This window comes from Octopus sinensis, linkage group LG6 (assembly GCF_006345805.1).
Source record: "Octopus sinensis linkage group LG6, ASM634580v1, whole genome shotgun sequence".
Classification (NCBI taxonomy): Eukaryota; Metazoa; Mollusca; class Cephalopoda; order Octopoda; family Octopodidae; genus Octopus; species Octopus sinensis.
In genome coordinates this window covers 82,510,966-82,533,465 of record NC_043002.1, presented here as the reverse complement: position 1 = coordinate 82,533,465, position 22,500 = coordinate 82,510,966, and the positions used below count along the sequence as shown (strand labels likewise).

The following is a 22,500-nucleotide window of genomic DNA, read 5'->3' as shown; positions in this document are numbered from 1 at the left end:
CTAAGGAAGTGCGATGGACAGACCCTAGTTAAACTCTTGGTTCGATAGTGATATGAGTGAGGAGTTTAATGTGGGTCTTGTATTAGTCTGAGCATGCATGTGTATGTATATATGTGTGTGTTTAAATGTATGCATACATGCACATGCATATGTACATGTTTGTGCACATATGTCATTATACCTTCTTTCTTCCTTTCTGATTCCTACCCATCACATACGTTTATTTACAGAAATTTGACATCCTTGTATTCTTCCTTCCTTTTAAATTTTACTACTACATGCATGGTTGGGATCTTTTCGGTTTGAATGACAGTTTTTAAAGTAATTTCCATGTAACTAAACACTTTTAAACTTCGTATACTGGTAGAATGTGTTTATAAAACATCTTTTTCTCTGGGCTTTATTGAGAAAATTCTATAGTTTGTAAGATATTTGTTGTTTTTTTTTCTTCAATTTCTACAATTTCAACCAATCAATGACGTCTATTGAGGTAAAAAAAACATTCTGTGCCATATGAATATGTCCCTCGTTTAAGAAACAGATTGGGTTTATTTACATTTCTGAAGAAAAAAAGATATCCTCCCCCCCACCCCTAACCCTAATCCTAAATGACCAACCCTAACCCTAAAACAGATTGAAATGCAATAGATCGATACTAGGGTCATAATTATTGGTGACAATTTCATATGACACCGCTAGAAAAAACTGCCATTCAAACCGAAAGATCCCATGGTTGTACTAACGGTATCAAAAAGGGCTCATGCTTCCCACACCATTACCATAAGCTTTATTCCAAACGATTGGTGGTGCTCTTTCAGTTAATTTTGTGGGGAACTTGTGGCGCAGTAATTCCTCTCCTCATTTCCCACCTTGCAACACATCGCTATGTACCTAGTTTGGCCACATCGTTAACACACTAACATTGCATTTGGTTCCATGTATTCCCTAAGCATGTACAGAATGCGACATCTAAAGCATTTGTGCCTGACCCATATGCCTCGGGAGTAAGGTACAACGGTTTGCCTCCTTTAACGACCAATCCAAAATCTTCTCCTCACTCTGGTTTGAAATTTGTCTTCCTCTTCATATTTTTGTTTCTTACAAGATGAGGATGCCTTCTTCCTTTGCAAATTTTTTCACTGATACCTTGTAAATGAAATTTCTGTCCAAAGTCTACCAAATAGATTCGTAAAGTTGAACGGTCTGTATTTCACTGGCACTCGATCAGTTGCGACGATGCAGTTTCCAGTTGATACATTCAACCGAGCAGCCTGCTTATGGAATTAACAAGCAAGTGGCTGAGCACTCCACATAGACATGTAACCTTCCCACCCCCTTTAATCTCATATGCATTTCGATATCAGAGATCACAATTTTGGTCAAAAAACACATTTTCAAAATATCAATTTCCCCTGCTCCACCCCAATTTTTTTCATTCTTACTCTCTGGCTGAGCGACATGTCCTTCAGAATCTGATTTCTTGGCAATTGCCAAGATATCTATTTAATAGTTTTTTTTCCATCATCGCTGCTGGCCGAATTAATTTCCACCCATCACACTCATTTCCTTACCAGTGGAATAATTTGTACTGACCGACCATGAGATGTGCTGAAGGATTTACTTTGTCTTCTTATCATGTGTGTGTGTATATATATTTATATATATGTGGAGGCGCAATGGCACAGTGGTTAGAGCAGCGGACTCGCGGTCGTAGGATTGCAGCTTCGATTCCCAGACCGGGCGTGGTGAGTGTTTATTGAGCAAAAACACCTAAAAAGCACCACGAGGCTCCGGCAGGCAATGGTGGCGATCCCTGCTGTACTCTTTCGCCGCAACTTTCTCTCACTCTTTCTTTTGTTGGCCTGCTCACTTAGCCAGCGGGGTGGCGTCATTTGAAGGCTAAAACAATGCGAAGCGCATTGTGACCAGTGATGTGTAGCAACATCTGATAGCCTGGTCGCTCACATGATCAAGTGACATATATATGTACTAGCTTAAAAGCTGCCCTATTGGATGGCTTTTAAGCTAACCCCTGTGGAGTGCTCTTGATTGGGCCTTCAGGCATTGAGTACATATTAAATTTTATTAAACTAGACCAATATTTCTCAAACAATTTTGAGTTTTCATCAAAACAATGATTGCAAAGCTGCATGACAAAAACGTTTTTGGTCTTCCCATTCAGGGCCAGTGCAAATAGCTTCCCAACCCTTGAACAACAAACATAGAACTGGCCGTGAGAAAAGCAGGGTCCCATCAGATGAAGCCCAGGTACTTTTGATGATTGTCCTTGGGACTTATTGATTAATATTGCATAGAAACTGAAGTCTTTTGAACTCAAAAGGAAAATCTGGAGGAATTAAGGGGATTCCTGGAATTAAAACTCTTTCTCCCTTTCTTGGACCAGTAAGGATCTCTGCTTCCAAGTGATTCTCATAATTTTTATACTTTTGGTGAAGTTTTCAGTTGGGAATCCAAGATATCAGGATTACAGGTCCACCCCCCCTGGAATATTCTTAATTCACTCATGGATTCACCCTGATTACAAAATGGTATCATATGTTGGGCTATGGCCTCTAGGAGTAAAGTAAAAAAAGTCTGACACACTGATATTCGCATTTATAGTATTAGATATGCATACATACACACACATGAATATACATATGTGCATGTGTATATATATATACATACATACATATATATATATGCTGGTGGCACGTAAAAAGGACCATCCGATTGTAGCCATTGCCAGCCCCGTCTGGCCCCCGTGCCGGTGGCATGTAAAAAGCACCATCCGATCGTGGCCGTTTGCCACCTGTGCAGGTGGTACGTGAAAAGCACCCACTACACTCACGGAGTGGTTGGCGTTAGAAAGGGCCTCCAGCTGTACAAACACTGCCAGATCAGACTGGAACTGGTGCAGCCTTCTGGCTTCCCCACCCCAGGTGAACCGTCCAACCCATGCTAGCATGGAAAACAGACGTTAAACAATGATGATGATGATATATATATAAATAAGAAAATGGAGGAACAAATTCATTTCGATCATGAACTTACGGATATTACAATTTCACATTATTTATTAATTATACAAATGAGAACATGAAAATCGAACAAAACAATATACATCAATAGGCAAAAAAATAATAAAAATAAAAATATTACAAATAAACTGCTCCTTACAGCTGTTTCAGCCTATGGTCAAAAGTCAATCCAACTTAAATTGCCTATGGATGCCATTGTAACATAGTCCTAGGCATTAAAGATTATATTTGTATGTTTAAATAACCAAAGGCTCGTCAGAGGATATACATAACTAGAAAAGTATAATAATAATAATATTGCTATATAAAAAACATGCTTCACATACTATCCAATAAAAACAAGAAAAAAATTATATATAGGAGTGGCTGTGTGGCAAGTAGCTTGCTTACCAACCATATGGTTCCGGGTTCAGTCCCACTGCGTGGCATCTTGTGCAAGTGTCTTCTACTATAGCCTCGGGCCGACCAAAGCCTTGTGAGTGGATTTGGTAGACGGAAACTGAAAGAAGCCCGTCGTATATATGTGTATATATATATCTGTGTGTGTGTGTGTGTGTGTCTGTGTTCGTCCCCCTAGCATTGCTTGACAAATGATGCTGGTGTGTTTATGTCCCCATTACTTAGCGGTTTGGCAAAAAGAGACCGATAGAATAAGTACTGGGCTTACAAAAGAATAAGTCCCAGGGTCGAGTTGCTCGATTAAAGGCGGTGCTCCAGCATGGCCGCAGTCAAACGACTGAAACAAGTAAAAGAGTAAAGGAGTATATATATATATATATGTATGTATATATAAAGCGCACAGGGTAAACTGTAAACTGGTTAGCATTAGGAGAATACATCCAAAGAAACCCAAACAAATCGGACCAGAACCTAGTGCAGAACTATGGCTTGCCACCTCATGTCACAGCTTATGCCAGCGTATAGATAAAATTATCGCTAAAGGATGATGATAATGATAACGTAAACATTGATGAAAGTACATAGACAAAACCAATTTCAGTTTAATTCAGTTTTTATTCATTATTCCCTTTTCTTTATTCTCTCATAACAAATTCCTCATAAATCCAGCATGACCATCTTCAGAAATCAAAGTCTTTGCTGAATTTGATGTTGACATTGATGAAACTGAAGTTGATACCATGAAATTTGAAGAGATAAAAAAAATCCCTGTCTCTTTTCAGAAAAACTAGAAGTAATTTTAGGCATGTTGTAATAAATTTTAATACTTATAGTCACACTTGCATGTGTATACTCATATGTCTACTTAAGTGGGATTTCCGTGAGAATGATTTACCACAGATATCACACTGATAAGGTTTCTCCCCTGTATGAACAGGCTGATGTCTAGTTAAGACACCTCCTTCAGAGAATGATTTGCCACAAGGATATGGTTTCACTCCTGTATGAATGCGCTTGTGTCTAGTCAGGTTACTTTTAGTAGTGAAAGATTTACCACAGATATTACAATGATATGGCGTCTCTCCTGTATGTGTACGCTTGTGAAGAGTTAAATGGCAATTTTCAGAAAACGATTTACCACAAATATCACAGTGATATGGCTTCTCTCCTGTATGAATACGTCTGTGACTAGTTAAACTACTATTTCGGGAAAATGATTTACCACAGATATCACACTGATATGGTTTTTCACCAGTATGAATAAATTTGTGATTAGTCAAATGACTATTTCTAAGGAATGATTTACCACAGATATCACACTGATATGGTTTTTCACCACTATGAATACGTCTGTGATTATTTAAAGTACTGCACTGAGAAAATGATCTGCCACAAATATCACACCGATAAGGTTTTTCCTCGGTGTGAATATGTTTGTGTCTAATCAACTGGCTATTTGTAGAGAATGATTTACCACAGATATTACAATGATACGGCTTCTCTCCTGTATGAATGCGCTTATGATTAGTCAAATGACTGTTTTCAGTGAATGATTTACCACAGATATTACACTGATATGGTTTTTCACCACTATGAATACGTCTGTGTTTATTTAAAGCACTGATTTGAGAAAATGAATTCCCACAGATATCACAGCGATATGGTTTTTCCTCAGTATGAATATGCTTGTGACTAATCAAAGAGCTATTTGTAGAGAATGATTTACCACAGATATCACACTGATATGGTTTTTCACCAGTATGAATAAATTTGTGACTAGTCAAATGACTATTTCTAGAGAATGATTTACCACAGATATCACACTGATATGGTTTTTCCCCAGTATGAATACGTCTGTGATTAGTCAAAGGACTTATACTAGAGAATGAAATACCACAGATATTACAACGATATGGCTTCTCTCCTGTATGAATACGTCTATGATTATTTAAAGTATTGTTGTGAGAAAATAATTTGCCACAAATTTCACATGCATATGGTTTTTCCCCAGTATGTATACGTTTGTGACTAATCAAAACGCTATTTGAAGAGAATGATTTACCACAGATATTACAATGATATGGTTTTTTCCCATTAATACATTTGTGACTAGTCAACTGACTATTTCTAGAGAATGATTTACCACAGATATTACAACAATATGGCTTCTCTCTTGTATGAATATGTTTGTGACAAGTTAAGGTACCATTTTGAGAAAATGTTTTACCACAGATATCACAATGATACGGCCTCTCTCCTGTATGAATACGTATGTGTATAATCAAGTCACTACTTCCAGAAAATGATTTACCACAGATATTACAATAAAATGGTTTCTCACCGGTATGAGTACGTTTATGCTTAGCCAAGTCACCACTTTGAGAAGATGATTTACCACAGATATCACACTGAAATGGTTTCTCTCCTGTATGTATTCGTCTGTGACGAGTTAACATTCCACTTCCAGGAAATGATTTACCACAGATATCACACTCGTATGGTTTTTCCCCAGTATGACTACGTACGTGATAAGTTAAGTGAGAATTTTGGGAAAACGATTTACCACAGATATTACAATGAAATGGCTTCTCTCCTGTATGTGTGCGTGTGTGTGTAGTCAACTGACCACATTGAGAAAATGATTTACCACAGATATTACAATGATATGGCTTCTTTCCTGTATGACATGGCTTTTCCACTGTATGAATACGTTTGTGACAAGTCAAAGATCCACTTTGAGAGAATGATTTACCACAGACATCACAGTGATGTGGTTTCTCTCCTGTATCAATGCACTTGTGTTTGGTTAAGACTCTTTCTTCAGTGAATGATTTACCACAGACATCACAGTGATGTGGTTTCTCTCCTGTATCAATGCACTTGTGTTTGGTTAAGACTCTTTCTTCAGTGAATGATTTACCACAGACATCACAGTGATGTGGTTTCTCTCCTGTCTCAATGCACTTGTGTTTGGTTAAGACTCTTTCTTCAGTGAATGATTTACCACAGACATCACAGTGATGTGGTTTCTCTCCTGTCTCAATGCACTTGTGTTTGGTTAAGACTCTTTCTTCAGTGAATGATTTACCACAGATATCACAGTGATATGGCTCTCTTACTTCAGGGTTTTTTCGTTTAATAAAATGATTCATTACGAGAGAATAATTTTTCAAACATATCACAATGATAGTGTTTTTTTCATTTCCATGAATATGGTTGTGTTCAGTTGTATCACTATTTTCAGAGATTAATTTAATGCTAGATTTCTTTCATCTGTGATCTTACTGAATATCTAAAACACAAGATGTAAACTGCTAACTCATTTGAAAAGTTATCAACACTTAATTAATCTGTAAATTGATTATCTCCTCTACATTTCAGACAGTGAAGGCAAAAAAATATTGTTGTTAATTACATTGTCCAGAAGAAATATTTTCCCATCGTTTGATGAAGATTTTATTCATATAAAAAGGTTGATGTATTGATGAACGTGCCTTATAAAAATATGGTCTTCCTTTAATCCATGAAAGTCAATAAAAATACCAGAGGTACATCTGAATGAAGAAATTTCTTTCGTGTCAACATGAAGTGATATTCTGAAATAGAAAAAGAAGCAGTAAGGTAAAGAAGAAGCAGTAGAGCGCTGGGTTTCATTGAATCGACCTACACTCTTCCGCCAAATTTCAGACATTGTGTCTCATGTACTAAAGATTCTTTTCTACTTCAGGCACAAGGTCCGAAAATTTTGCGGCGGGAGCCAGGCGATTAGATCGACCCCAGTCTACAACTGGTACTTAATTTATCGACACCGAAAGAATAAAAGGCAAAGCGACCCCGGCGGAATTTGAAGTCAGAACGTAAAGACACACGAAATACAGTGCTAACGTTTCTTATTTCTTTATTGCCCACAAGGGGACAAACAAGGACAGACAAGCGGATTAAATCGACTCCAGTGCGTAACTGGTACTTAATTTATCGACCCCGAAAGGATGAAAGGCAAAGTCAACCTCGGCGGAATTTGAACAGAGAACGTAACTGCAGACGAAATACGGCTACGCATTTCGCCCAGCGTGCTAACGTTTCTGCCAGCTTGTCGCCTTTAAAGTACTAAAGATTGATATCATCATCATCACTATTACTATTTTATGCACCCGAAACGAATGAAAGTCGAAGTCGACATCAGCGGAAAGTCCTCACTTCAAATACGGCCGAGGTTGATTTTGCCTTTCATCCCTTTCGGGAAATACTGAGTTCTATGTATTCGACTGGCAAAATTTGAAACGATTATTAGTATAACCTTAAAAGAAATCCTCGCCAACTTACCGATTAATCAACAGGACAACGTTTATTAATGTGACAGCCTTCATCACATTAACAATAGTAAAATGATAGTCCTCTAATTTTACAAATTAATTATGCTACATTACTCTGATCTTACTAATTAATTATACCACAATACTCTCATTTTACAAATTAATTTACTTTATATCACATGTAACAGTTGATAATAGGTTTTCATAAACAACAAATTAACATTTCCCTTCGAAAGTTATTTAAGACGAGCAAACATATTTCCCTATTGTTATGCCTTCCAAATAATTACTGTAACATCGAGAGGTTCACATAATTCTATAATTTACATTATTATTATCATTACAGCCTTAAAGAAAATCTTGGTCAACTTACCGTATTCAGATATAAACAACAAGTCAGTGATCAGTAATTAAGCACCTTAATTAATAATTTACGGGGACGGCGTGGTTTGGAGTATTGTAGAAGTTATTTCCCTTTATATTGTATTTCCTCAATTCTCCCATAGATGGCGCTGCCGACTGGAGGGGGTTTGTTGGCCCTGGCCTCTGCATTTTTTGTAGGCATTCTCTTTTCTGGATGACCTCTTGTCGTTTAACCGCAGTTACTCACAAGTTCTTTGCTGGTACGGCCATCACCTAATGGTCACCGACTGTATAGAGATCCAGCATGAGACTCCCAGTAATATCCTTTACCTGTCTTATCACTTTCACTCTCCTTTTGATATTCACAACTTGAAGCTCTGCCATATGGAATGAATAAATGTAAGTTGTCAGAAACTCCAAACGGATGATTTGATTTGAGTGTTGAAGGCTTGTGTAGAACCACCCACACTTTTTAGAAGTGATGATAGCAAGAATATGGTCACAATACTAAAAACAACACAACTCAGGTTTTTTCTTTAAAAGTTTTCATCTCCTAGACAAGCTGCTATAAGCTGGAGAGCCTAGTCTACTTTATGAGTCAGAATTGTACTGATAGTACAGCCCTGTTAAGGAGACCCTCACAACCAAAGACCTGGTTTATATAAGTTTCCCTCTCCTAAATAATATACCTTCACCAAGGTTAAGGAGTCCCATCTGCCCCCTAATATATGGAATTAAATACCTTCACTTTATTTTATAAAAATAGAAGGTAAAATGGTATGTGCATCTACACATATTAATGGATGGCCGTTGACTACTCATGAGTAATTTATATATATATTTGTTGTGCAAGATTTTTTATGTGAAGTCGTGTGTTGAAACAGATATTGTTATATTTCGGAATGGTCATTTCGCCAATTCAGCCAAAAAACACATGAACAAAATGAGAATAAACAAAAACAACAACAACAAAAACAAATTACATGAACGTATATAAACAGAAGATACAAATATTACAGGCATCACCCCACACACACAACATAACTAAACATAGATGCACATAGAGATATAAGCATGCGCAAATGAAGACATACAATAGACATACAAAATGGCTGACCATTAGTAAGGAGAGACACACGAATAAGAAAGAAGAAAACAAAGGACCACTGATGTGGTCACAGGAGTGTGACGAAAGATTAATGTAAAAAATAAATAACACTGAAGCAAAATAACACCAAATATATAGTGCTTGTGTTTTTATTGGCTAAACTGGCAAAATGACCATTCCGAAATATAACAATATATATATATATATATAGGTGAGGGTCCAACTTGACCCTGCCTGAGATTTGAAACCAAATCCACTGGCTTGTTGCTTGTCAAATCCACAACACTAGTTGATTGATGAGGAAACACTCCACACCCTAGGACCTGTACTGGTCAAGGAAAGGTCAGACCTTTGTTTAAGGTTTGACCTACATTACTAAACATAGCCTATATAACAGAGAATTTTCTATCTGTTTCTCTTATGCCTCAGGTAAACAAATAGATATATGTAAATAACACTTCTTGGTGTTAATTCTTCCATGTTCACTGGTTACTTTGATGTCAGAACCTTGAAGTGTTATATATGTACACTACATTTAGTTGTGGGCTATTTCATATTGATTGATATGGCACATCACATCCAGTCCACTACATATATATATACACATATATATGTATACATATCCGTTTGTCTGTCCTTGTTTGTCCCCTCTGTGTTTAGCCCTTTGCGGGTAGTAAAGAAATATATGTATATATATACACACTCTCTTCTACATGTTTCAGTCATTTGACTGCAAACATGCTGGAGCACTGCCTTTAGTCGAGCAAATCGAACCCAGAACTCATTCTTTGTAAGCCTAGTACTTGTTCTATCGGTCTCTTTTGCCAAACCTCTAAGTTACACGGACATAAACACACCACCATCGGTTGTCAAGCAATGTTGGTGGTCAAACATAAACACGCACATACATATATATATATACATATATACAACAGGCTTCTTTCAGATTCTGTCTACCTAATCCACTCACAAGACTTTGGTCGGCCCGAGGCTATAGTAGAATACACTTGCCCAAGGTGCCATGCAGTAGGAACAAACCCAGAACCATGTGGTTGGAAAGCAAGCAACTTACCACACAGCCACTCCTGTGCCTACATATATATATATATATATATTTATATATATATATGTTCATATACATATAAGTATATATATATGAGAGGTACTGGTATCTAGAAGACCCAATGAGTGGCAGGTAACGCTAAGGAAGTGCGATGGACAGACCCTAGTTAAACTCTTGGTTCGATAGTGATATGAGTGAGGAGTTTAATGTGGGTCTTGTATTAGTCTGAGCATGCATGTGTATGTATATATGTGTGTGTTTAAATGTATGCATACATGCACATGCATATGTACATGTTTGTGCACGTATGTCATTATACCTTCTTTCTTCCTTTCTGATTCCTACCCATCACATACGTTTATTTACAGAAATTTGACATCCTTGTATTCTTCCTTCCTTTTAAATTTTACTACTACATGCATGGTTGGGATCTTTTCGGTTTGAATGACAGTTTTTAAAGTAATTTCCATGTAACTAAACACTTTTAAACTTCGTATACTGGTAGAATGTGTTTATAAAACATCTTTTTCTCTGGGCTTTATTGAGAAAATTCTATAGTTTGTAAGATATTTGTTGTTTTTTTTTCTTCAATTTCTACAATTTCAACCAATCAATGACGTCTATTGAGGTAAAAAAAACATTCTGTGCCATATGAATATGTCCCTCGTTTAAGAAACAGATTGGGTTTATTTACATTTCTGAAGAAAAAAAGATACCCTCCCCACCACCACCCCTAACTAACCCTAAAACATTGAAATGCAATAGATCGATACTATGGTCATAATTATTGGTGACAATTTCATATGACACCGCTAGAAAAAACTGCCGTTCAAACCGAAAGATCCCATGGTTGTACTAACGGTATCAAAAAGGGCTCATGCTTCCCACACCATTACCATAAACTTTATTCCAAACAACGATCGGTGGTGCCCTTTCAGTTAATTTCGTGGGGAAACTCTCCTCATTTCCCACCTTGCAACACATCGCTATGTACCTAGTTTGGCCACATCGTTAACACACTAACATTGCATTTGGTTCCATGTATTCCCTAAGCATGTACAGAATGCGACATCTAAAGCATTTGTGCCTGACCCATATGCCTCGGGAGTAAGGTACAACGGTTTGCCTCCTTTAACGACCAATCCAAAATCTTCTCCTCACTCTGGTTTGAAATTTGTCTTCCTCTTCATATTTTTGTTTCTTACAAGATGAGGATGTCCTCTTCCTTTGCAAATTTTTTCACTGATACCTTGTAAATGAAATTTCTGTCCAAAGTCTACCAAATAGATTCGTAAAGTTGAACGGTCTGTATTTCACTGGCACTCGATCAGTTGCAACGATGCAGTTTCCAGTTGATACATTCAACCGAGCAGCCTGCTCATGGAATTAACGAGCAAGTGGCTGAGCACTCCACATAGACATGTAACCTTCCCACCCCCTTTAATCTCATATGCATTTTGATATCGGAGATCACAATTTTGGTCAAAAAACACGTTTTAAAATATCAATTTCCCCTGCTCCACCCCAATTTTTTTCATTCTTACTCTCTGGCTGAGCGACATGTCCTTCAGAATCTGATTTCTTGGCAATTGCCAAGATATCTATTTAATAGTTTTTTTTCCATCATCGCTGCTGGCCGAATGAATTTCCACCCATCACACTCATTTCCTTACCTGTGGAATAATTTATACTGACCAACCATGAGATGTGCTGAAGGATTTACTTTGTGTGTGTATATATATATATATATGTGGGGGCGCAATGGCACAGTGGTTAGGGCAGCGGAATCGCGGTCATAGGATCGCAGTTTCGATTCCCAGACCAGGCGTGGTGAGTGTTTATTGAGCGAAAACACCTAAAAAGCTCCACGAGGCTCCGGCAGGCCATCCATGCTGTACTCTTTCGCCGCAACTTTCACTCTTTCTTCTGTTGGCCTGCTCGCTTAGCCAGCAGGGTGGCGTCATTTGAAGGCTAAAACACTGTGAAGCGCATTGTGACCAGCGATGTGTAGCAACATCTGATAGCCTGGTCGGTCACGTGATATATATATGTACTAGCTTAAAAGCTGCCCTATTGGATGGCTTTTAAGCTAATCCCTGTGGAGCGCTCTTGATTGGACCTTCACGTATTGAGTACATATTAAATTTTATTAAACTAGACCAATATTTCTCAAACAATTTTGAGTTTTCATCAAAACAATGATTGCAAAGCTGCATGACAAAAACAACGTTTTTGGTCTTCCCATTCAGGGCCAGTGCAAATAGCTTTGTTTCCATTCCCAACCCTTGAACAACAAACATAGAACTGGCCGTGAGAAAAGCAGAGTCCCATATGATGACGCCCAGGTACTTTTGATGATTGTCCTTGGGACTTTCTGATTAATATTGCATAGCTCATTCTTACTAGAAACTGAAGTCTTTTGAATTCAAAAGGAAAATCTGGAGGAATTAAGGGGATTCTTAGTATTAAAACTCTTTCTCCCTTTCTTGGACCAGTAAGGATCTCTGCTTCCAAGTGATTCTCACATTTTTTATACTTTTGGTGAAGTTTTCAGTTGGGAACCCAAAATATCAGGATTACAGGTCCAGATTCGCCCTGGAATATTCTTAATTCACCCTGATTACAAAATGGTATCATATGTTGGGCTATGGCCTCTAGGAGTAAAGTTGAAAAAGTGTGACACACTGATATTCGCATTTATAGTATTAGATATGCATACATACACACACATGAATATACATATTACTCTTTACTCTTTTTACTCGTTTCAGTCATTTGACTGCGGCCATGCTGGAGCACCGCCTTTAGTCGAGCAACTCGACCCCGGGACTTATTCTTTGTAAGCCCAGTACTTATTCTATCGGTCTCTTTTGCCGAACCGCTAAGTGACGGGGACGTAAACACACCAGCATCAGTTGTCAAGCAATGCTAGGGGAACAAACACAGACACACAAACATATTCACACACATATATATATACATATATACGACAGGCTTCTTTCAGTTTCCGTCTACCAAATCCACTCACAAGGCATTGGTCGGCCCGGGGCTATAGCAGAAGACACTTGCCCAAGATGCCACGCAGTGGGACTGAACCCGGAACCATGTGGTTGGTTAGCAAGCTACTTACCAAACAGCCACTCCTGCGCCTATGTGTATATATATATTTATGTGCATGTGTATATATATATATATATGCTGGTGGCACGTAAAATGTACCATCCGATCGTGGCTGTTTGCCAGCCTCGTGTGGCACCTGTGCAGGTGGTACGTGAAAAGCATACCCACTACACTCACGGAGTGGTTGGCGTTAGGAAGGGCCTCCAGCTGTACAAACACTGCCAGATCTGACTGGGCCTGGCGCAGCCTTCTGGCTTCCCAGACCTCAGTTGAACCGTCCAACCCATGCTAGCATGGAAAACAGACGTTAAACAATGATGATGATGATATATATATAAATAAGAAAATGGAGGAACAAATTCATTTCGATCATGAACTTACGATATTACAATTTCACATTATTTATTAATTATACAAATGAGAACATGAAAATCGAACAAAACAACATACATCAATAGGCAAAAAAATATTACAAATAAACTGCTCCTTACAGCTGTTACAGCCTATGGTCAAAAGTCAATCCAACTTAAATTGCCTATGGATGCTATTGTAACATAGTCCTAGGCATTAAAGATTATATTTGTATGTTTAAATAACCAAAGGCCTCATCAGAGGATATACATAACTAGAAAAGTATAATAATAATAATATTGCTATATAAAAAACATGCTTCACATACTATCCAATAAAAACAAGAAAATAAATTATATATAGGAGTGGCTGTGTGGCAAGTAGCTTGCTTACCAACCATATGGCTACGGGTTCAGTCCCACTGCGTGGCATCTTGTGCAAGTGTCTTCTACTGTAGCCTCGGGCCGACCAAAGCCTTGTGAGTGGATTTGGTAGACGGAAACTGAAAGAAGCCCATCGTATTTGTCCCTCTAGCATTGCTTGACAACCGATGCTGGTGTGTTTATGTCCCCATTACTTAGCGGTTCGACAAAAAGAGACCGATAGAATAAGTACTGGGCTTACAAAAGAATAGGTCCCAGGGTCGAGTTGCTCGATTAAAGGCGGTGCTCCAGCATGGCCGCAGTCAAATGAATAAAAAAAGCAAAAGTGTATATATAAAGCACACAGCATAAACTGTAAACTGGTTAGCATTAGGAGAATACATCCAGAGAAACCCAAACAAATCGGACCGGAACCTAGTGCAGAACTATGGCTTGCCACCTCATGTCACAGCTTATGCCAGCGTATAGATAAAATTATCGCTAAAGGATGATGATAATGATAACGTAAACATTGATGAAAGTACATAGACAAAACCAATTTCAGTTTACCCTTTTATTCATTATTCCCATTCCTTTATTCTCTCATAACAAATTCCTCATAAATCCAGCATGACCATCTTCAGAAATCAAAGTCTTTGCTGAATTTGATGTTGACATTGATGAAACTGAAGTTGATACCATGAAATTTGAAGAGATAAAAAAAAATCCCTGTCTCTTTTCAGAAAAACTAGAAGTAATTTTAGGCATGTTGTAATAAATTTTAATACTTATACAGTCACACTTGTGTGTGTATACTCTTATGTCTACTTAAGTGGGATTTCCGTGAGAATGATTTACCACAGATATCACACTGATATGGTCTCTCCCCTGTATGAACAGGCTGATGTCTAGTTAAGACACCTCCTTCAGAGAATGATTTGCCACAGATATTACACTGATATGGTTTCTCTCCTGTATGAATACGCTTGTGAACAGTTAATTTGCAACTTTGAGAGAATGATTTGCCACAGATATCACAAGGATATGGTTTCACTCCTGTATGAATGCGTTTGTGTCTAGTCAGGTGACTTTTAGTAGTGAAAGATTTACCACAGATATTACAATGATATGGTGTCTCTCCTGTATGTGTACGCTTGTGAACAGTTAAATTGCTATTTTCAGAAAACGATTTACCACAGATATCACAGTGATATGGCTTCTCTCCTGTATGAATACGTCTATGTTTAGACAAGTTTCTATTACAAGGAAATGAGTTACCACAGATATCACAATAATATGGTTTCTCTCCAGAGTGAACGCGCTGGTGATTACTTAAGCCACTACTCTGAGAGAATGATTTGTCACATATATCACAGTGATATGGTTTTTCTCCAGAATGAATACGCTTATGATTAGCCAAGTGACTGTTAGAAGGGAATGATTTACCACAGTTATCACAACGATATGGTTTCTCACCCGTATGAACACGCTTGTGAATTGTTAAACTGCCATTTTCAGAGAATGATTTGCCACAGATATCACAAGGATATGGTTTCACTCCTGTATGAACAGGCTCATGATTAGTCAACTGACTTTTAAAAGTGAATGATTTACCACAGATATTACAGTGATACGGCTTCTCTCCTGTATGAATACGCTTGTGACTAGTTAAATTGCAATTTCCAGAAAACGATTTACCACAGATATTACAGTGATACGGCTTCTCTCCTGTATGAATACGTTTATGTTTAGACAAGTTGCTACTACAAAAGAATGATTTACCACAGATATCACAATGATATGGCTTCTCACCCGTATGAATACGTTTATGATCAGACAAGTGGCTACTACAAGAGAATGATTTACCACAGATATCACAGTGATATGGCTTCTCACCTGTATGAATACGTGTGTGCCTTTTTAAGTGACTGGCATCAGAAAATGATTTACCGCAGATCTTACAATGATATGGCTTCTCTCCTGTATGAATGCGTTTATGACTAGTTAAAGTGCTCTTTTCAGAAAAAGATTTACCACACAAATCACAATGATATGGTTTTTCCCCAGTATGGCTACGTCTGTGACTAGTCAAGTGACCAATTCTAGAGAATGATTCACCACAGATATCACACTGATATGGCTTCTTCCCTGTATGTATACGTTTGTGAATGGTGAAGTGAGTTCTTCGAGAGAATGATTTTCCACAGACATCACAGGAATATGGTTTCTCTCTTGTATCAGGGTTTTTAGATTTTATTAAATTACTCATTCTGAGAGAATAATTTCTCATATATATCACAAAGATATTGTTTTTTTCATTTCTATGAATATTTTTGTGTTCAGTTCAGTTCCTATTTTCAGGGAATAATTTAATGCTATGTTTTTCAGCTGTGATCTTACTTAATATCTAAATTAGCAGGTGAAAACTGTCAAGTCCTTCGTAAAGTTATTCAACTTCTAAAGCAATCACCTCCTCTACATTCCAGACAGTGAAGACAAGAAAAACATTTCGCCGTTGTTTGACATAGATTATATCAATATAAAAAGGGCGATGTATTGATGAAGGCTCCTTATAAATATATCATCTTCCTTTAGTCAATAAAAGTTGATAAAACTATCAAAGGTACATCTCAATGAAGAAATTTCTTTCAGTTCAACAAGGTGGGATATTCTGAAATAAGAAAAGAAGCAGTAAGATAACGAGTGAAAGATAAATGATATAGTAATTCAACATTGCAAATATTACAGCATCAACACTGTCATTCATTTAATGCCTAGTTTCATATGGGTCAGAATTCACTCAGTTGTTGAAAGACTGGTATGCCTAAACATCTGAAACCACCACTGAAAAGTTTTGTTTTTTAATGAAACCCACGTTTTCGGCTATGGAGATTACAATTCTGAAAAATAATTCTTTTAAGAACTTGCAAAATCCCTATTTCATAATTTCAATTACCCACACCCACCCATTTCTTCACTTTTCACTATCTTCAGAAGTTTTTGGGGAGAAAATACTTAGAGAAATACGGAGCTTATGATTCTGAATAAATTTGGTTGCAAAATTTCAACTTTTCAGGAAAAACAAAAAATTACAAGAACCTCCTGCACTCCCGAGTCTACGGCCTACTAGCAGGCTACACACATGCTAGAAATAACAGCCAAATCAAACAAAAACTCTTAGGCATTTTTGTACATACTCTGTATCGATTGCTCTGCTCTATCAATCTGTGCCTAACCCTTGGATAACATTGGTGGCATTGAAAGGCTAGACTGGTATGCATAGGTCACTGCGGTTCTTCAATAAACAGGTACTACTAGCGAAGACTGGACACGGTGCGCGCCCACACGCAGACGCGTGTCCGCACTAGCTAGTCGTAAGTAATCGATCCTACAATGACTTGCGCGTATGCAAATGAGTTGTGTTGTAGGTTGGAAGACAACCAATGGATCTAATTAATGATCAAGACAAAGGGGTGGGGGGTTTAGTGTAAATAAACAAACAAGAAAATATGCGCACATACACACACACATATATATATATATACTCACATACACACACACATATATATATATAATGATGTACCTACTATGGATGCTGTCCAAAAACTAAAAACTAGTAAAAGAATATATCACACATAAACACATATATAATATCTATTTGTATCGGTGTGTATACACACACACACACGATTAAAAATTAAGAATATGAAAACTAAAAGAATATATCACACACATTTTATTTGATTTGTATAAAAAAATCATATACATTGTTCTAAGAAATAATTTATTTACTTTTTTTTAAAAATTCTTTTATTCTATTCTGTAAAATCAACTCATTTGCATACGCGCAAGTCGTTGTAGGATCGACTACTTACGACAAGCTAGCGCGGACGCGCGACTGTGCGAGCACCGGGTCCAGTCTTCGCTAGTAATACCCAATTTTAATTTTGTTGATTCGTTGCAAGACGTTGCGGCATTCTGGTAAAAACAGGAGAGAATACATTGTCAGATGGTACTTACTGTGAGAAGGGCCTCGCGACACCATGTGTTGGGAGTCGAAGCAAAGAGAGCCAGCAGCATCAGTTCTAGGGCAGTGAGGGACCTGACTTGCCAAAAGGAAAAGAGGAACAGTTTTGGCTATTGAGTTCCTTTATGCGTCTTTCATAATTTCCATTAAAAGCTGTTGTGCTTTGCACATGCGTCGTCGCTGCCTGCTTTGTCTCTTTCCGGTTTTTTTTATGTTTAGCCCTGAGACAATCCAAGGAGACACGACGAGAATGCTACGTTGTTGGGTACTACTTGAGAACAGGGGTCCCGGTGTGCGCACTTGCGTACACACGCTTGTTAGTCGTGACTAGTCGATCCTTACTTTGTGTTTTTGTGTGGCATTTTACTTTATTAAAAAAATTATTGGATGTTTTCGGATTGACCGGCAGATTTTTAAAATTATTTCTACGTAACTAAAAAATTTTAAACCTCGTAGGATCTTTAAAATTGTTTAGTTACCTAGAAATTATGTTAAAAACTGCCGTTCAAACCGAAAAGATCCACCTCGTATACTGGTAGAATGTGTTTATAAAACATCTTTTTCTCTTGGCGTTCTTGAGAAAATTCTATGGTTTGTAAGATATTTGGTCTTAATTATTTAAATTATAGATTAGGGTATCTACGAGATACCACCGTGCTGAAAATAGCAGCCATGATCCGACTCTAAGGTGATTTCTAGCGCGTAGAGCCATCTCGGGGAGAATCGGAGAAATTTAATCGTTTAAAGGGGAATAACTTTTACAGCAGTGGAAAATTTAAATATTCCTTGTGATTTAATATCGGGCACTGATGCATGAGAATACGGTAAGTTGATAAAGATTTATTTTAAGGTTGTAATAAGAAAAAGTAACATTAAGGTAATTTCCTACATGATGTTCGTAAAATTATATAAAAATTTGATCTCAAAACGTATATTTCATTAAAACATTTCGGTACTACTAGTGAACAGTGGTCTCGGTGGGCGCAGTCGCGCTATCTAGTCGTAAGTAGTCGACCCTAGAACGGCTACCTAGAAAAGTAAATAAAACACAAAATAAATAAATTTTGTAAACAAAATAATTTTTTTAAACAAAGTAAATAATTTTTGTTAAACAAAGTAAATATAACACAAAAACAAGAAGTAAATAATTCTTTAAACAAAGTAAATAAAACACAAAAACAAAGTAAGGATCGACTAGCTGGCTGCGGATGCGCGAGTATGCGAGAGCGCGCACCGGGACCACTGTTCGCTAGTAGTACCTTAAAATTGTTTTTGGTCCTATTTAGTGAATCTTTATTCTTCACTTACGGCAGTGCTTTTCAAACTTTTTGCTAGAGCGGAACCCCAAGGAAACATTCCACTGGCTCGAGGAACCCCTGTGCAATAGTTTAATAGTCTTATGCACACATATCTGCACAGGAGAATTAAAAATTACTGCCGATTTTAGCAGTTTTGTAACTTCTTGCGGAACCCTAAGGTTCCGTGGAACCCTGGTTGAAAACCACTGATTTACGGTACTACTTAAGAAGAGTGATCAGTACTACTAGCGAACAGTGGTCCCGGTGCGCGCATCTGCGCTATCTAGTCGTGACTAGTCGATCCTACTACGACTACTTAGCAAAGTAAATAAAACCCAAAATAGATAATTTTTGTTAAACAAAGTAAATAAAACAGGGCGATCTTACGGTACAAGTACGGTGTACTTCCGGAAGTACCAGATACATTTCAAAAAAGTGTTTTTTTTTATATATGGGGGGTTAGAGTATGTGGCGATATTTCGGTATATGTACACACGTGACTTTGTTTACATTTCTGAAGATAACAGAAACCCTTTTCTCCTACCCCTAACACAAACCCTAACCCTAACCCTCCATATATAAAAAAAATACTTTTTTGAAATGTGTGACTGTGTTTATATTTCTGAAGATAACAAACCCTTTTCTCCCACCCCTAACCCATATATAAAAAAAACACTTTCTCGAAATGTATCCGGTACTTACACCGAAGTTATGCCAAACACAAAGTAAATAAAACACAAAGTAAGGATCGACTAGTCCGCACCGGGACCACTGTTCTCATGTAGTACCGAGTGGTCCCGGGGCGCGCACTCGCGTATCCGCGCTAGCTAGTCGTGACTAGTCGATCGTTACTTTGTTTTACAAACTATAGAATTTTCTCAATAAAGCCAAGAGAAAAAGATGTTTTATAAATACATTCTACCAGTATACGAAGTTTAAAAGTGTTTAGTTACGTGGAAATTATTTTAAAAAACTGCCGTTCAAACCGAAAAGATACATTATTTATTTTGTGTTTTATTTACTTTGCTAGGTAGTCGTAGGATCGACTAGCCTGCGCGAGTGTGCGCACCGGGACCACTCTTCTTAAGTAGTACCTTCATTTACATGTAACCCACGTCTAATCACCATATTACCAACCAAACAATGAAAACAATCATATACCCACTAAAACTCATCCTCTGCTGGTCTTTTATTATGCTAGAAATAGCAGTCATCACATGGCTTTTATCCTAAGACCTGTAACATGACAAAGAAAGCTATCTGTAGTTTTAGGTACATGTATTTGCTTTCAAACCGAGTGGTCCTGTGTTGACCCACACTATGTGGCATCTCGACAAAGTGCCTTCTACTATAGCCCTGGGCCAACTGAAGCCTTATCCTCATGGAGGCGATGTTCTTTCTTTCCAATATTCTGTGTAAATATGTTTGGACTTGGTGGAATATCATTTTACTTGGAAACAGATGAGGATTGGCAACAGGAAGGACATCCAGCTGTAGAATATCTGCCTCAAGCTCGGAAGAGGGGATGTTAAAATGCTGACAATGATGATGGTCTTGTTCAGTAAAAGAGCTTTTACATAGATCACACAAGCTGCTGGAAATAGCAGCCAAATATTTCTCTAAATTATAAATAAAGGATATTGAACCATGTATTTGCTTTCAAAGCAAGTGGTCCTGTGTTCATCCCCACTATGAGGCAGCTGGACAAAGTGCCTTCTACTATAGCCCTGGGCCAACTAAAGCCTTATGAGGGAATTTGGTGCATGGAAACTTTCATTCCTACAATTATGTGTGTCTTTGTGTTAGAAGTAACATGCAAATGGCTGCGTGTTCTACAGACATGTGGACCCTTAACATAGTCCTCAGGAACATTCAGCATGACATACAATACGACAAGGATGGCCCTTTGAATTACAGCTGCAACTTATTTTTGCCAGCTGAGTGGACTGGAGCAATGTGAAATAAAGTGCCTTGGGGACACAGTGTGTCACTGGGTATCAGATTCACAGCCTTGCCCTTACCATTAGACCTTGCCACTTTACAGGGGAAACAATTTAAAGCAAAGAAACAATGAGGAAAATATAAATAAATAGGCATAGGAGTGGCTGTATGGTAAGTAGCTTGCTTACCAACCACATGGTTCCGGGTTCAGTCCCACTGCGTGGCACCTTGGGCAAATGTCTTCTACTATAGCCTCTGGCTGACCAAAGCCTTGTGAGTGGATTTGGTAGACGGAAGCTGAAAGAAGCTCGTCGTATATATGTGTATATATATATGTATGTGTTTGTCCCCCCAACATCGCTTGACAACTGATGCTGGTGTGTTTACGTCCACGTAACTTAGCGGTTTGGCAAAAGAGACCGATAGAATAAGTACTAGGATTACAAAGAATAAGTCCTGGGGTCGATTTTCTCGACTAAAGGCAGTGCTCCAGCATGGCTGCAGTCAAATAACTGAAACGAATAAAAAAAAATAGAGAAATATAAAAACAATTCACCCATGGACAAAATGTTGAAAAAGTTTCTATGTCTCAATGGATTCTGGTCCGTGCAAACGTAGACATTTAATGGATGAAAGTTAATGTAATGTTTGCCATGTTGAATTATTATGTCATTTAACCATCCATCTTCTCTTTTCTTATTGTATCTTTTCCTATTTCAGAATATCACATCCGATGATTTTATTCCGCATCATCAATTAAAGGAAGACGAGGCATTTACAAAGCACTTTCATCAATAAATCAGCTACTTTATATAAGTAAAAATTTATGATAAAGAATTGGAAAATATTTCTTCTGGACAATGGAATTAACAGCAACGTTTTCTTGTCTTCACTGTGTGGAATGTAGAGGAGATGATTGCATTACAGGTTAAATAAACTTGATTAACTTTACAAAGGACTTGACAGTTTTCATCTGTTTTGGATATTAAACAAAATCAGAGATAAAAAAATATAATATTAAATTATTCTCTGAAAATAATGACACAACTGAATTCTACCATATTCATTGGAATAAAATAGACATCTTTGTGTCGTGTATGACAAATTATTCTCT

General features: G+C 37.6%; 3 protein-coding genes across 3 annotated transcripts in view; 1 reads left to right on the top strand and 2 right to left on the bottom strand.

The window, feature by feature from the left end:
- Nucleotides 1-3,731: 3,731 nt before the first annotated feature.
- LOC118763973 (zinc finger protein 91-like) lies at nt 3,732-18,517 on the bottom strand. The gene is made up of 4 exons (XM_036504083.1): nt 18,141-18,517; nt 16,521-16,791; nt 5,544-6,724; nt 3,732-5,294 (listed from the first exon to the last, which is right to left on the bottom strand). Exons 3-4 carry the CDS (start codon nt 6,590-6,592, stop codon nt 4,274-4,276), a joined length of 2,070 nt encoding a protein of 689 aa, XP_036359976.1. The 5' UTR covers nt 6,593-6,724; nt 16,521-16,791; nt 18,141-18,517; the 3' UTR covers nt 3,732-4,273.
- LOC115213277 (zinc finger protein 678-like) lies at nt 14,385-18,123 on the bottom strand. The gene is made up of 2 exons (XM_029782210.2): nt 18,056-18,123; nt 14,385-15,967 (listed from the first exon to the last, which is right to left on the bottom strand). Exons 1-2 carry the CDS (start codon nt 18,121-18,123, stop codon nt 14,917-14,919), a joined length of 1,119 nt encoding a protein of 372 aa, XP_029638070.2. The 3' UTR covers nt 14,385-14,916.
- Nucleotides 18,518-18,786: 269 nt separating the features above from the next.
- The window catches only part of LOC118763974 (zinc finger protein 271-like), a 22,850-nt gene continuing 19,136 nt past the window's right edge, over nt 18,787-22,500 (top strand). The window contains exons 1-2 of the mRNA XM_036504084.1: nt 18,787-18,971; nt 22,107-22,500. The exon at nt 22,107-22,500 is cut by the window's right edge and continues 583 nt beyond it. Coding sequence (XP_036359977.1) covers nt 22,484-22,500 — 17 coding nt within the window. The 5' untranslated portion in view covers nt 18,787-18,971; nt 22,107-22,483. The remainder of the gene's footprint in view (nt 18,972-22,106) is intronic.